The sequence below is a fragment of the Perognathus longimembris genome, chromosome 11 (assembly GCF_023159225.1).
Source record: "Perognathus longimembris pacificus isolate PPM17 chromosome 11, ASM2315922v1, whole genome shotgun sequence".
Classification (NCBI taxonomy): Eukaryota; Metazoa; Chordata; class Mammalia; order Rodentia; family Heteromyidae; genus Perognathus; species Perognathus longimembris.
In genome coordinates this window covers 50,219,333-50,235,757 of record NC_063171.1, presented here as the reverse complement: position 1 = coordinate 50,235,757, position 16,425 = coordinate 50,219,333, and the positions used below count along the sequence as shown (strand labels likewise).

General features: G+C 36.2%; 1 protein-coding gene across 1 annotated transcript in view; it reads right to left on the bottom strand.

Annotated features, from left to right (window-relative positions):
* The window catches only part of Ush2a (usherin), a 618,626-nt gene that overhangs the window by 497,588 nt on the left and 104,613 nt on the right, over positions 1-16,425 (bottom strand). Inside the window, exons 11-12 of the mRNA XM_048356772.1 lie at positions 8,235-8,430; positions 3,439-4,080 (exon numbers count right to left, since the gene is read on the bottom strand). Of these exons, the coding sequence (XP_048212729.1) occupies positions 3,439-4,080; positions 8,235-8,430 (838 nt within the window). The remainder of the gene's footprint in view (positions 1-3,438; positions 4,081-8,234; positions 8,431-16,425) is intronic.

Genomic DNA, 16,425 nt, shown 5'->3' with positions numbered 1-16,425 from the left:
ATGGCATTTGCAGAATAACAAGGTGGTTTCCATGCTTGGAAAAACAGGTAAGTCAGAAAGGACCAGAAAATGAAGTCAGCTTCAAAACTTCTAAAGGTTCATGCACTCCCAGTAGTGATAAACAATACAAAATCCACAGATTACCCATTTATGACTAGCAGAGAATTATTCTGTTGATACTATATTAAATATACAAGGAAGGGACATAGACCAGGTCAGGAGAACAGAACACAGAATTGAAGAGAAAGAGGTCATCTCAGTGAGTAACTAGAAAGAGAAGATTCATAATCTATGAAGTACCTTTGCATCTGAGGAAGGAATCAAATGAGACAGGCTTATGCACGAATTAGACAAGGCAAAATCTGCTTCTTCGCTTAGCTGATACTTGCTTAATTTACCTAAAGCTGTTTTGACACACATACACACAAAGCACCCAGAAAACCACCAAACATCTGGGCAATGAACCAGCCTTCACCGAGAACAATTCTTTCTCTCCCCCTCTACGTATGTATAAATACTTATATATCTCATATATGTTTACATGCATATATATCTTATATATGTATATACATGTATAGATGCATGTATATACACATTTTATATATGCACATATATGTCTTATATATGTATACATACATATATATGTATTTCATTATATAGTTAAAATAAAAACAAAACACTTGTTTTAACATAAGATAATTTCCCTCAAAGATAGAGCATTTGCTCTATTCATTTCTCCTTTTTTTTCTTAGAAACTAAGTAAACCATATTCCTGAAGTGTTTAAATACATAGTTTAAAGTAAAATAACTCCAGGAGTGATAGTACATATGTATGATTCCAGATCCTTGGGAGGTAGTAATCAGGAGGATATGGTTCAAGCCCAGTTGAGGCAGAAAGGAAGACTTTATTTAAACCAATAACCTGGGTATGACACTAATCCTAGATACAAGGGAGACATAGATAGAGGGATGTTGGTCCAAAGCCAGCCTCAGGCAAAAATAAGGGACCTTATCTGAAAAAAATACTTAAAATAGAAAAGTCTGAGGATATGGCTCAAGGGTAGACACTCGCTGCCTAGTATACAACAGTAACATAAATAAAGGTAAAATATTTTTTAAATGTTGTCAAAGTAGTAAAAATAAAAGTAAAATATTTTAAAAGCTGTAACACATGTAAATTTTAAATACCCCCAAATGAGCTGATAACAAAATTGAAAAGACAAATCTAAGTTGAAAGACCCTTCACATATTTTGTGTGCCCAGCTCTCAATAATCTTCCTATTGGGGGAGACACCTTTTTGTTGGTGGTGCTGTTCTTACATGAAGAATATCCTCTGTCCTGGAAAGCTATGTTTACTAGATGTTTCTTGACATATTTTCCTATAGTGAACTATCTTCGAGATGACTCCCCAATCCAAAATAAGTCAATGAAAATTTCCCTCTTGGATTTGCAACCAAGAGGTAGCTAATAGTTCCTCTGTGTAAGTGGAGGTAGAATTGTAAATGAGCACCAAACTATGGAGTGGTGTGCAAGCTGTGACGACAGAGATAGAGCGGCAGAGAGTGTGACAGAGAGAGAACACGGAAGGCAAAGGGTGTGGGATATAGAAGAAATGGGAAACAGATGGGGTGGGACAAAGTTTGAACAAATGCAGCAAGGATGACACTAGACACAATGTTGAAAATGAACTACAAAACTTGTGGGTGGGGATGGGAGGGAAAAACTGGGAGACAGAATGGGGAGTAGTGACATTGTTCAAAAAGCAATGTACTGAAGAGAAGATTTATCTCATATACTAGAACATATCTAAAAGTAGAATGAAGGAAATTATTATTTCAACTTGAAATTACAGGAATAGAGACTCTGCCTCAGAATTCTACATACATGAGACTTAGAGGTGGCAGTATGTAGAATAAAATCTGTAGGACATGTGGATAAAGATTGAGAAAAGGAAGAGTTGAACTGTGTTGCATTTAGTGTACCATTGTTATGGGCATGTGAGGCTTAATGGGTGTTCTTAGTATCTTCTCTATTGTACATTTCCCTTATATACATCATGTACCACAATCATTGTAATAAATATTGTATAGTTTGTCATACAGATTGTAAATAACACTATTAGGTGGATGAATTACTACTATTCACAGTAGAAGGAAGTAAAACTTTGTGTAGGAAGTAGTACATAAACATGTCTCAGCTAAATATTTACACATAAAGAATTTTAGTTACTTCAACTATGAAAACTATTTACTTAAACTATGAAAGGCATTCAAAATCACCAACAGGACATATTTTGTGCATATCAATAATTACACGTAAATTTGTGAGAGCAGGAGTGGAGAAAATATCAGACACAATAAGTAAACGGAAATTAAGTTGGATAAGAAATGTACTCACTGCCTTATGTATGAAACTGTAAACCCTCTGTACATCACTTTAACAATAAAGAAATAAAAATAAAACAAAAAAATGTACTTTTTACCTGACATAGGTAACTGGGACCCTTCTCTACATTACTTTTACAATAGCAATAACAATATATAGTCTATATAATATATATTCTATATACCTATTTATATATGTTTATGTGTGTGTATGCATATACACGCACAAGTAAAGGAAGTTAATGCTTGGCTTTCCTCAGCTGGACTCTACCACATATAGAAGAGCTCTCATGTCCCTCCTTATCACCCTCTGTATCAGCAACAAGTTCATTTTTACAGGCTCAGATAGTTCAGAACTGATTTTGATTGACCAGTAACAAGTAGCTGCTAAACATCTGAAGAACATCAGCATCTCTTTATTTAATAGCATATTAATTTATTATAAAGTTCAGTAAAATTTTTATCAAGGTAAAGAGAGCTCCAACAGTAGGATCTAGCTTCCAGTTGGTAATGAAATGGAGAGCTCAGATTCTGCCCAATAAAGTTAAACATAAGACCATTTTATTCATTTGCTGGTATGTACAGTTAACTCCTGATGTTCGTGTATAATACCCGTGTATATAGATAGACCTTTCCGTGAAAGAATGTGGGTCGCTTTTGTTCAGAAACTCAGCTCATCTTCTGACTGTTGAGCATTGGATGGATAAACTAATCCTTGTTTTTCCTTTCTCTAGCAAATAAACCTTGCTCTTTGCTGTACACAAAATTTTCATTCAAAACTTGAAACTTGCAAAAGTAAGCCGTAGCCGCCATGAAATAAGTCGAAAGTGCTCTCTCCACACAAACAGCAGCACACACACCAGATAATCGTGGAGGTGTTAAGCAGTTGTCTCCATGCCCATATCTTAACTACAGCAACCACGCGGATGATGCATGTTTTGGAAGTCACACGCCCGGAACGGGAAGTGTGTGTGTGGTGTGTGTGTGTGTGTGTGTGTGTGTGTGTGTGTGTGTGTGTGTGTGGCGTGACAGTACACCTCAGCGGTACCTTACCTGCTGGACATTGGTGACATTTTCTGTTTTGCCAGTTAGGTGCACATAGACACTGGCCGCTGATGGGGTCACAAATGGTCCCGGGGACTGTCCCCAAAGAGTCACATTCACACATCGGGCAAGCGTGTAAATCGCCCACGGTCAAATTGTATCCGCGAGGCTCACACGGATGGCAGTGAAGACCCCTGCCTCCTGACTGGCAGGGACATTGTCCTGCTAACCGGTCACAGGGCACAGAAGCCTTGGCCATCGCGGTCTTAGCACAGCGACAAGGCAGACAGAGGAAAGCATCCGCTTGCTGCAGATAGAAGTAGCCGGCCGAGCACCGATCGCACTGTCTCCCTCCGACATTGGGCTTACAGCGGCACTGGCCCGTCTCCCCGTCACACACGGTCCCTGAGAGGGACCCGGCTGGGTCACAGTCGCAGGCCTTGCAACCCGTGATGTCCAGCCCATAGAAGTGTTCTCTGCAGGTGTCGCACTGAAGTCCTTTGACCTCTCTTCTGCACTCACACTGCCCGGAAAGAGGGTGGCAGAGTTGGTTCACGGAGCCATGGAGGTTACACCGGCAGGGTTCACATCCATCCCCATGAAGGCTTCGGAGAAACTTAAATCCAAAATTACATTGATCGCATCTGAGCCCTGAAAAGAAAATATATTGGAAAAGGTGTGGGTGGCGGGGGGAGGGGGGAAAGGAGACAGAAATTCCCTGCAAACGAGATAAAGCACGAACTAGGCTATTACAGATAACGAATGAAGGTAGGAAATATAAGCAAAAATATCACAGAGGCCGATCATACATTCAGAACATTACAGCAACAACGGAGTTGAGCTCACAAACACAACTCTGTGTGCAGTGTTCTTTACGAAATGTAATTATGCATTAGTTGGTATGCATAAAATGCTCAGTGTGAATGTTGCCTCAGTTGTATGTATTGAGATTCTCTCTCTGTACCATAGAACCTATTTTAACAAAATAGGTTCATTTAAATGGACCATGGATTTGTATGTTACCTCACTGGTCATTTTACTGTAAATTAGATTTCTCTAAAAAATGTTTAAGAAAATGTTAAGCTAACTACAGGGTTTCAGTTAAAATAAATAAACTCTGGAGCTCTGTATTGCCACGTTGGCTATAATTTGAATAATATATGGAATAGCTAAAAACTGATAAGAGAATAGATGTTGAATCAAACCCAGTATGTTGTAGACCAGAAAACAGATTTTTGTTTCCATAACATGGAATTCATAACATGGAGTTCATGGAAACAATTGTTATATCACTGTTGTAACTACTTTCAACGTGCTATGTGTAACTGTAGCTTCTATTATTGATGATCTTCTGTATCCCCTTCCTGTGGCTGTACCTACACTATCTCTGAATCTTATCTGAGTATATTGGAGACCGTGTATACTGGTATTAGAACTAGGATATTGAAAGGGAATACCAAAATCAAGAGACACAGGGTAAAAAAAGATAAACAACTACAAAAGCAATACTTGGGGGGAAAGGGCAGGGGGGGAGGGGGGAATGAGGGACGAGGTAACAAACGGTACAAGAAATGTATCCAATGCGTAACGTATGAAACTATAACCTCTCTGTATATCAGTTTGCTAATAAAAATTTTTTTAAAAGAATCTCAAAAAAAAAACAGATTTTTGAATCTTTGCACTGCAAACTTGTGGGGTGAAAGATATGCCAATTAACCTAACTTAGTTATATATATGTGTATATATATTATATGTATAGACATATTGGGCCCTATCCCCATAAATCTAGACTATTTTTGCTATGCCTGAATAAATCTATGCAGAGGAAAAATAAAATGCTAAGCTGATAACTATTTTTGTGACAGGACATATACGCTGACTTCTGTGTATAGTACATTTAAATAATTAATATAAATAAAACTTATCTACAACAATTTTTATTTTAATCCTTTTGCTTGCTCCTATATTTTATCATTTTCAATTAATATAAATTATGCTCTCCTTGGCTCATAAAGCAACCACATTGCCTGTCAAGTTGTGTGATTCAGAACATACCTCTTTAATCCCTAAGTAAATTCTTCTCTTTATATTACTTCTCTTTGAAGAAGTACATATATACATTTTGTAAATGGAGAAAAATGTTTTGCCTCTGAAATTTAAATGTCTGACAACTTAAGTTAGCCTCACAAAGGGTATTATAAAGCAAAGATTTTTTTAATGAAAGAGTAAATATATAGATGGAAAAATATTTCCTTTAGATGGTCAATACATACTCATGTATTTAAATAACCATGTGGAATTGAATCAGTTGAAACATTTATTTCAGACTATATTTGTAATTGAAAAATGAGTCCTAAAGTAAGGGTCAAACTCCCTCACATTCAGGAATGCATATGAAAGAAAGCATTCCTAAACTGGGAGAAAATTCATCATGCAGATGCATATATAAGGATAAAAATTTAAGAACTCCAATGGATGGCGAGTTCTTTAACAGTGATGAATGACCCACCTAAGGCATATCATTTAATTTCAATAAGGAAAATAAAAAAGGGCCACTATTGCAGCAAATTTTAAAAATAACTGTATTGTTAACAAGAATTATGACTCATTTTGAACTATTAAAATTGGTCTACATGGATTCATATCATATCAGTTTAAAAAATATGCGCAGTGCTTATTTGAATATGCCATACATATTCCTGACAGGTAATCTATTCCTAACGATACTCAGGATGCCTACAGGGTATCACATTCCGTGTTAACAAGTACAGGCGAGTTAGCACACTTGGCATTTAATTCACATTCTTCTCCCTTTTTATTCTAGATGAATGACCTACTTTAATAAAATTATTGGTGCTAATGTATTTTCCTGGTGAGAGAATCATTAGTAAGATTTAACAGTTTTGTTAACTCTAACAGTTTGCTTTCTGAAGCTAATACACCATACCTTTGTGTTTTCTAGGGATTTTCTTCTATTTTCCTATTAACAAGGTAATATTGAATAAGATTACTGGCTAATCCCATTAGGAAAAAATATATATGTGTCAAAGTCATATTTTTATTAGAAAGAGCACATTTATAGGAATAAATCTAGAAATGATTATTTACAGTCATTTTGAAATGAATATTTAGTCTTTACAAAATATGTATTTATATTTTCTTAAAAAAAAACCACCTGGAAAACATAGAAAAATAGGTAAATGGCATAGGTAAATGTAGGAAAGGGGAGGTCATAACAAATACTAGATAGATTTTGAAAAATTTCCCCTTGAGCTCTGGAATATAACCATTATAGGAAAAGGTCCCTTGACAGAGAGATATAACCATTTCATTGTCTAAAAGGCCCCGATTTCACTTTCATTTCACATCTTGAGTTTAAAATATCTCTTACATTAAAGAACAAAGATGCAATATCGATGGAATTCCAATATCTCAGAATTCATTCTTCATCACGTAGACTACATAGAGAGATGTGCTTCTCTTTACAAGTTAGTTGTCTTTTTCTTTCTGAAAAGTTAATGTTTGTATTCTTGAGGCACATAAAGGCAAGACACTTGAAACATTTTGATGTTTTCCTTTGTTTAAACCAGCAAGGGTCTAATATTATTAAGCATGTCCATATTTTTAAAATTAAATTGAAATGCTTGTCTGCCAGAATTATGTGCGTATTACCTATCTGCATATATTAAATAGATTGTGTTATATCAGAAATAAAAACTTTAGTTAGGTTATGTATGTATATGCATGCATGTATTTGTGTGTGTGTGTGTGTGACAGAGAGAGAGAGAGAGAGAGAGAGAGAGAGATCACTTCAGGCATATTTTTATTATTGTGAGGTTCAGGTCAGCATTAGAAAAGCCATGTCCTGAATGACAATAGAAAGGCAAAGGTCTTTTTTAAACTTCCTGTAGGAACCAAGAACTCTTCAGTTCCAATACAGGACTCACTTTATCAGGGAACTTTCCTCTCATAATATTCTCATATATCAAAATTTCAAAGTGTATTATGTACACAGTGCATTTTGGGCACTTGATAAATTTTGTCCTTATGTGGCAGTGGTTCCCCTCAAAAATGTTGGATGTAATAAATTGCTATAATCAAATCTAATTTCTGAAAAATACCTGTGGGAGTAACAAACAAAAAAGCATGTCTTACATTAAAAAAATGATAAATAACACCAAAGGTAGCTGTTTATTATAATCAGCTTGGTACTGAATTACAAAATTAAAATTAGGTGGCCCTTTATAACTAACCCTAGCAATATACACGCTCTATGGAAATATGTTGACTTATTTTGCATTTCATAGGAGCAGTTCAAAGAAATATAATAGAAAAAATGGAAAGATTTATCACAAAGGGTCCCATAGCACAGACTATTTTGAAAAAAAAATCCATTTATTTTGGTCTATTAAGGAAACTAGCATAGAAATGATTTGCTTAGAACTCATTAAGTGTGAAACATTTTGAAAAAGCGTTAATTTTCTAAGAGAAACATCTATGCAGTAAGCAAATTATATTTTTCTATGACTTATTAGTGTGAGACCATGTGAACTAATGCATCTGCTGAATAAAGAAACTTCTAAAGGGTTGATTAAACTAAGCTTCAAGCTGCAGCTTGATAGAATTATTAATTTAATCATCTTTAGACAGCTAATTTCACCCAAATTGTTTCTTCTTTTTTAAAATATTTTGTAGCCTGCCTTGAGCAAGGAAATATGCTTTACAGCTCAGTTAAGAAATCAAACAGAGAGTTTCATTCCAGTTCGAAATAGAGATGTGACTGTAAACTTTTGCATTACACATACCAATAACGTTTGCTTTACACTTGCACTGGCCTGAATTTTGGTGACAGGTAATATCTCCATCCACTGTCCCAGAGGTATTGCAGTTACAGGGGCTGCAGCCATCAGGATCCAACTCTTGTAGATTGTAGAATCCATTCTGGCACTGATTGCACTCTCGCCCAGACACATGTCTCTTACAATTACACTGGCCTCCAATCTAGAGAAGATACAACATTTTGTAGAATGATGAACGTATCTATTTTTAGATAATTCGCTCATTAGGTACAAGACAGGGAAGGAGGGAGGAAAAAAAAAAACTTGAAATGTTAAATAGACAAGAAGGTAATAAGGTATTTTTCCTCCTGACACAAAACACGAGAAGCTCCAGCAGGGTGAAAATTTAGAACAGAATGGAAATAACGCCGAGAATTCAATAGTAGATGACTAACAGGGAAATGGGGGAAATTAAGTATTTAGCACTATCTAAAGAAATCAAAATATAGACATCGAGAGTCTGGAAATAGAAAATGTAAGTTAATTTAGTCTTTATGACTCTACCTCTGTTTTTCCCCTCATTTACTATCCCCTAGGTCCAAAAGCATTTAAAATGTCCTGCCAGATGTTTAATATAGAATGTTACTATGTTAATAGAGTCCCATCATGGTATTAATAGTATTTGAAGTTCATTGTTAATAGTAATAATTTATGCCTGCTGAGAATCACCTTGATATATTTTTTTCCACATCATTCCCCTTTTAGGCAAATATCAGTGTATTTTAGATATTTAAAATATTATCCCACATTAGGTATATTTATCTGGTTTTTATTATAGTAAACCATACAAGAAGTTATTTATTTTGGATCACTTTCAAGCTAAAAAGTTGAATCTGTATTTTTTTCTCTTTGAGCTGCTGAAGACTATGTGTGTGTCTGTGTGATAATAGGACTGAACTTGAGGCATCTGCTCTACTGCTGTGACACATTTCTAATGTTTTTGTATTCATTATTTTGAGATTGGGCCTCACTGTTTGCTCAGGCATGTGGGCCCATGATCCTTTTATTCCTCAAAGCAGCTGTGATGATAGGCATTTCTCTCTCTCTCTCTCTCTCTCTCTCTCTCTCTCTCTCTCTCTCTCTCTCTCTCTCTCTCTCTCTCTCTCTCTCTCTGGTCTGGCCTCAAATTGTGATCCTTCCGATCTCAGTCTCTAGAGCATCTAAGATTGCAGGCCTGAGCCCCAGGTAGGCTGAAAGGCAGCTGTTTTGAGAAGGGCAATTCCTAAAACTCACAGTGTTTATCTACTACTTAAATAGATAATACTAAATTGGTTAGAAGAAGGTAAGAGTTAGATTCCCTTACAAGGGGCATGTGAATATGCATTATAGAATAGAGACAAGAAATTCAATAATACGGCAGGATTTAACACAGAGACGTGTATTCAATAGTCAGTGTCACCCCCTCTCCCATTTCCTTTCACTTGAAGTGAATCCAGCTCTTCACTCCCCTCACCCCCCATGTTTGTTTGTTTATGTTATTCTGGCACTGGGAATTCACAGTCTTCCTCAGCTTTTAAACCATGGCTAGCCCTCTACCACTCGAGCCACATACTCACTGTTAGCTCTTTTGCTGGTTTGTGTTCAGTAGATTTGAAAAGTGCATGCGCGCTCAGCTGCTGTGTCAAGTTGGTGATATTGTCATTCAGGTCTATTTAAGTGACTGTTTTTCTGCCTATTTTTACTGCATATTAAGATGGGATACTACTAAAACTGTTGCCTATATTGGTGAATTTTCAATTTCTTCTTTCACTTTTATCAGTTTGTTCAGTGTATATGAATTTTTTCATTTAGTTTATGTAAATCATTGTTCTTGTCTACTGATTAAATTATCCTTTTGCAATAGGAACTTGGCTTCTTTCTCCTATGTAATGTTGTGTTGTTGCTCCACAATCTACATTTTCCTACATTTTCAGCAGTAGTTGCATGTATGCATTTTCTTTTAACCTCTAGGTGCCTTAAATTTAAAATATATTTCTTGCTTTCTAAATAATGTTCTTCTAGTCTTTGATTTTATACTGTAATATTTAAAGTGTGTAACATTAATATGATGATATATTAGGCTTAAATCTTGCGATTTTCTTTCTATCTGTTCTGTTGGTCTGGAGTTCCTCTGCTGATTTTTTATTTATTTGTGATTTCACATTATATCCTCGTTATCATAATAGGTATAGTTCTTTGTTTTACTTTCATTTTGGTGTTGTTTTCTACATATTTATTTCAGTCTTCTTTTAACATATGAACTGCATACACAGGATAAAAGTCTTCATACAGTTTTATTTTTACTTTTCTTTTTTAACTATTGTGATATCATTGTCATTTATTCTAAATTTAACTAAAATGCTATTTTGTGTTTAAGTTCTCAAATTTTTATAAGGTCAATGAAATGGTCAGAAAAATATCTTATAGATCTACTAATGTAGTTGCCATTTTTGTTTCTCTTCATTTCTTTGTAAAGATATCCATTTCCATCAAGAATGATCCCTTGTTGTACTAAGACTTCAAAACAAAACAAACCCATCAAGCATTCTGATAGTAAGATCTGCTTGTGAGCATTTAAAAAATTTTCTATGTTGCCAGGTTTTTCTATTTTCATTTCCCTTTCCTCTCAGGAATTCTTACTAGAGATAAAATTCTAAGTGCTTCATTCATTTCCTCCTATAATTTTAGAATGCATTTTCACTGTCTTCTTATTTGTATTGTTTTTACCATTTTGTTTTAAGCATTAATTCACTGCACAAGTGGGGTTTCATTTTGACACGTCCATATATGCACACAATGTACCTTGATGAGACTCACTTTTCCTCATCCCCTCCCTCCTTTCCCAAATCAAATCCAATAATCTTCATTGTAGCATTTTCACCTAAGTACATAGAGCATTTTGACTGATTTAACTCTTCTTCACTCTCTCTGTTCCTATTATTTGTCAGAAAATCTTTGGTCAGCCTTAGGCTTTTCCCTCTATTTGTAATGTTTGCTTATTACATCCTTGATACTAAAGAGAAAAGGATCATTAGTTTCTTGCCAGTCCTGGGGCGTGGACTCAGGGCCTGAGCACTGTCCCTGGCTTCTTTTTGCTCAAGGCTAGCACTCTACCACTAGAGCCACAGTGCCACTCCCGGCTTTTTCTGTTTATGTGGTGCTAAGGAATTGAACCTAGGGCTTCATGCATGCTAGGCAAGCACTCTAACGCTAAGCGACATTCCCAGCCACTGATCAGTAGTTACAAGTAACTCGATTTTAATGTGTCTATTGATTTTTTTTTCTTTTTGCTCTCAGCATCTCTTATAGGAAAGAGAAAAAATGAAAATCACAATACAGCTTGTGTCTGTGTATGTGTGTGTGTGTGTGTGTGTGTGTGTGTGTGTGCTCAAGAGAGGAGATAGTATAAACAGACCCAATTTGACTTAAAAATAATTCATTTGATGGCCATAATTTTCTCATGTCCCAAATTCTAGTTACTCAATAGGCTGAGATCTGAGGATCACAACTGAAAGCTAGCCGGGGCAGGAAAATCCATGAGGTTCTTTTATTTCCAACTAGCCAATATAAAGCTAGAAATTGAGTTGTGGCTCAAGAAGTAGAGCCACCATCCTTGGGGGACAATCCAGAAGATAGAACAGGGACTTTCACCTTGGGAGAGTTTGACTTCTGAAGGACATTTCACGGTCCACCACTGTCCCATCTGGGAGATGGGTCTTAACAGACCAGTTTACTGCACAGATCACTTTCACATCTCTTTCAGTTCTCCAAGCAAATGCTGTGTATGCAATGACATTTGCCTTAGCTAAATTACCTACAATTTAAAAATTAAAATTCCCTTCCTCCAAATGGTATTCTCAATGTCTCTTTTTTTGTTTTGTTTTGTTAAATTTTTATTGTCAAACTGAGGTACAGAGAGGTTACTCTTTCATACGTTAGGCACTGGATACATGTCTTGTACTGTTTGTTACCTCCTCCCTCACTCCCCACTCCCTTTCTCCCTTTCCGTCTCCCCCCATGAGTTGTTCAGTTCATTTATACCAAACAGTTTTGTAAGTATTGCTTTTGTAGTTGTTTGTCTTTCTTTTACCCTATGTCTCTAGATTTTGGTATTCCCTTTCAATTTCCTAGTTCTAATACCAGTATACACGGTTTCCAATGTACTCAGATAAGATACACAGATAGACCAGGTACAACCATAGGAAGGTGATACAAGAGGATCATCAATAATAGAAGCTACGGTTTCACATCGCATGTTGAAAGTAATTACACTACAACAGTGATATGACAGTCATTTCCATAACATAGAGTTCATTTCACTTAACATCATCTTTTTTTTTCAAATTTTTATTATCAAATTGATGTACAGAGAGGTTACAGTTTCCTACGTTAGGCGTTGGATACATTTTTTGTACTGTTTGTTACTTTGTCCCTCATACCCCCCTTCCTCCCCCCTCTTTCTGTTCCTCCCCCCCCAGAGATGTTCAGTTCACTTACACCAAACAGTTTTGCAAGTATTGCTTTTGTAGTTGTTTCTCTTTTTTTACCCTGTATCTCTCAAATTTGGTATTCCCTTTGAATTTCCTACTTCCAATACCAGTAAACACGGTTTCCAATATACTCAGATAAGATTACAGAGATAGTGTAGGTACAAACACAGGAAGGTGATACAAGAACATCATCAATAATAGAAACTACACATACACATAGGACGTTGAAAGTAGTTACAACTGTGATATAATGATTGTTTCCATAACATGGAGTTCATTTCACTTAGCATCATCTTATGTGTTCATAAGGGTATAGCTATTGGGCCTTGTGATGCTCTGCTATGACTTGCCTAAACCTGTACTAATTATTCCCAATAAGGGAGACCATAGAGTCCATGTTTCTTTGGGTCTGGCTCACTTCACTTAGTATAACTTTTTCCAAGTCCTTCCATTTCCTTACAAATGGGACAATGTCATTGTTTCTGATAGAGGCATAAAATTCCATTGTGTATATGTACACAATGGAATTTTAGAAGGTCTGATTTCTCCTTAGAGCTTAACATAGTGAAGAAATTTACTTATTTTACACTTACTACTAGCTTTCCCATCTCCTTCCCAAGATACATGCATTACTATACAGGCTCTTTTTACAGTGACAGGAGTTTAAGTCATTACAAAATGCACTGATCTTAATTCTGTAGAAGAAACCAAACCTTAGAAAGATCAAGTTTCTTATTAGAAGCCAGGCAGCGACTATCTCGGTTTCCAAACCCTCATCGATAAGATACTATGTTAAATTCATTATGCCTGATAAGACTACACAATATAATATGTTATACATCTCCAATAGTAGCAATAGGAAGACTGCTAGACTTATGAAAAGGTAAAGTCCTGGCTTGTACCAGGAAGTGAAGGCAAGCAGAAAAATCTGTCTAACTTTCTGGTTATTTGCAAATTTCTCTGAACAGTGACATTCACTAATGGCTGTTCCATGCTACTCCTTGACCACACCCACAGCCTCTCCAGCTTGGAACCATAGAGCAAATGTCCATTATCCCAGGCTATGTAGTAATGGTGAATATCCGCTCTTGGGGGACAACTGTTACCATCAGTTTGTCAGGAATATTATGACAACTTCATAGAATCTCTTGTAACAATTACCGTATTTGGCTTTCTCATCCATTCTCTACATTCAGGATGGAATTCTAGCAGAGAGAACTCAAGGCATGGAGAAGCCATATATGATTTTTTTTTGCAAGCAGGCATAAGAAAATAGTTCGGTGTTTAAAGAAAAGGTGAAGCATGATTTTAAGATTGAATGGACGAAGTATTTATCTGTGTGTCAGTCACTATGCTTTAGCTAATGTAAAGCAATTCTTTAAGATAGCATAAATCTATGTCGTGGTAAGCATTCATTTGGCTGGTGGTTGAGAAAAATCTAAGGTTCTACAGATGACATCTGAAAGGAACTCACTAAAAGCCAATGAGGTAATGCTGTTGTCCTGAAACCAAGAATTTGAAAAGTGAATTCAAAAATTTAAGAATGGGAAGTCTGCCCTGGAAATCAAATTGGATTTGGAGGGTTTTGTTTGAACAATAAAATATGAATGAGAGGAAAAAGTGAAATGGTTTAACCAATAGGTGCCTTTTTTAGAACATTATTTTTTTTTATGGAGATGAGGCTTCTTGAACTTTTATGGAAACTCTTGTTATTCTTCCCTCTCAGAGAGATTCAAGCTGTCATTCAACAAATGTTTTGTTATATGCCACCACATAGTATGTTCTTTGTGGGTTTTATATAAAATCATACTACCCTAGTAGTATCTCCTAGTATCACCATTCTCTTCCTTCATGAGTGTCCTAATTATTCAGCTACTATATATGGAAGAAATTCTACGACTCTTTCTTCTTCCTAAAACTATGAGTCAAAAGCCACTCTTAATTATGACAATGATATAATGTAGGTTTCCGTAGGAGACATGGTGAGAGAGAACAACTGTGCTGAAGCCAAGAGGATGTGTTTTCTGCAAAAAATCAAATCAAATCAATGATAAAATTTAGTAAAAATTATTAGCAGTTTTATTATGACCAAGTATCAGAAATTCCAAGAAATGTTCTGAAGTACATACTTCCTTAATGAGTTAGTGAACTGTTAAGAATGCCTTCTCCAGCTAAACATAGAACTCCCCTATAACCCAGCAGCCCCACTTTTGGGTATCTATCCAAAAGACCACTAATATAATCACACTAAAGCCACCAGCACAACAATGTTCATCGCAGCACAATTTGTCATAGCTAGAATCTGGAACCAACCCAGATGCCCCTCAGTAGAAGAATGGATCAGGAAAATGTGGTACATATACACAATGGAATTTTATGCCTCTATCAGAAAGAATGACATTGCCCCATTTGTAAGGAAATGGAAGGACTTGGAAAAAGTTATACTAAGTGAAGTGAGCCAGACCCAAAGAAACATGGGCTCTATGGTCCCCCTTATAGGGAATAATTAGCACAGGTTTAGGTAAGTCACAGCAGAGGATCACAGGAGCCCAATAGCTATACCTTTACAAACACATAAGATAATCCTAAGTGAAATGAACTCCATGTTATGGAAACGATTGTTATATCACAGTTGTAACTACTTTCAACGTGCCATATGTAACTGTAGCCTCTATTACTGATGATCTTCTTGTATCACCTTCCTGTGGTTGTACCTACACTTTCTCTGTATCTTATCTGAGTATATTGGAATCTGGGTATACTGGTAATAGAACTAGGAAACTGGAAGCGAATACCAAAATCGAGAGACACAGGGTAAAAAAAGACAAACAACTACAAAAGCAATACTTGCAAATCTGTTTGGTGTAAATGAACTGAACAACTCATGGGGTGGGGGGAAGGGAAGGGAGAGGGGGGAGGGGGGAATGAGGGACGAGGTAACAAACAGTACAAGAACTGTATCCAATGCCTAATGTATGAAACTGTAACCTCTCATATATATATATATAGAATGCCTTCTCCAAACTTGGTACACTCCTGTGTTACTCCTGTGTACAAAGCCAGTTCACATTAGCTCCTGCTTGACCAAGAAATGCTGAAATGCTGTGATGAGGCCCCAACATGCCTCTTCATCTCACAAAGCATTCCCAAAGCTACAGCAACGTTGGTACCAGAGTTTTTATAGTGAAGCCTGGGTGGCAGAAATCTGGCTGGAAATCTTGCTCTGAGATATTTGTTTTCTTGTAACTGTTTTGGATAGCTACTCAATTAATAGAAAACTGTTTTTGTTTTAAATACAGCTTAGAGAAAAATGGCTGGAAAAAAAGAAAGCTGACTGGCTGGGGATGGTGGGCAATCAAGTGTCTGTTGCCCAAACAGCATAGTGTTTTCTGCAAACAGCAATAGTTCAACTTCTTTCATAAAGTTTATGACTTGTTTTTCATCTTGATCCACATCTGACCCCTGCTACAATTGTGAATAGAACTGTACAAGGAAATATCCTTCCTTTGTTATGGATCCAAGTGAGTGAGTGTGTGGGAGAGGAGTGGTATTTAATGTTCATTTTTGAGTATGTTTGTTGTCAGCTGTGGATTGTTAAGCCCACATGCTCTTCAGGTTGAAGAAGTCTCTACTCTTCTTCATATGTAGAGAGAATTTAATTTTGAATATGTTCTAAAATACATTATTAG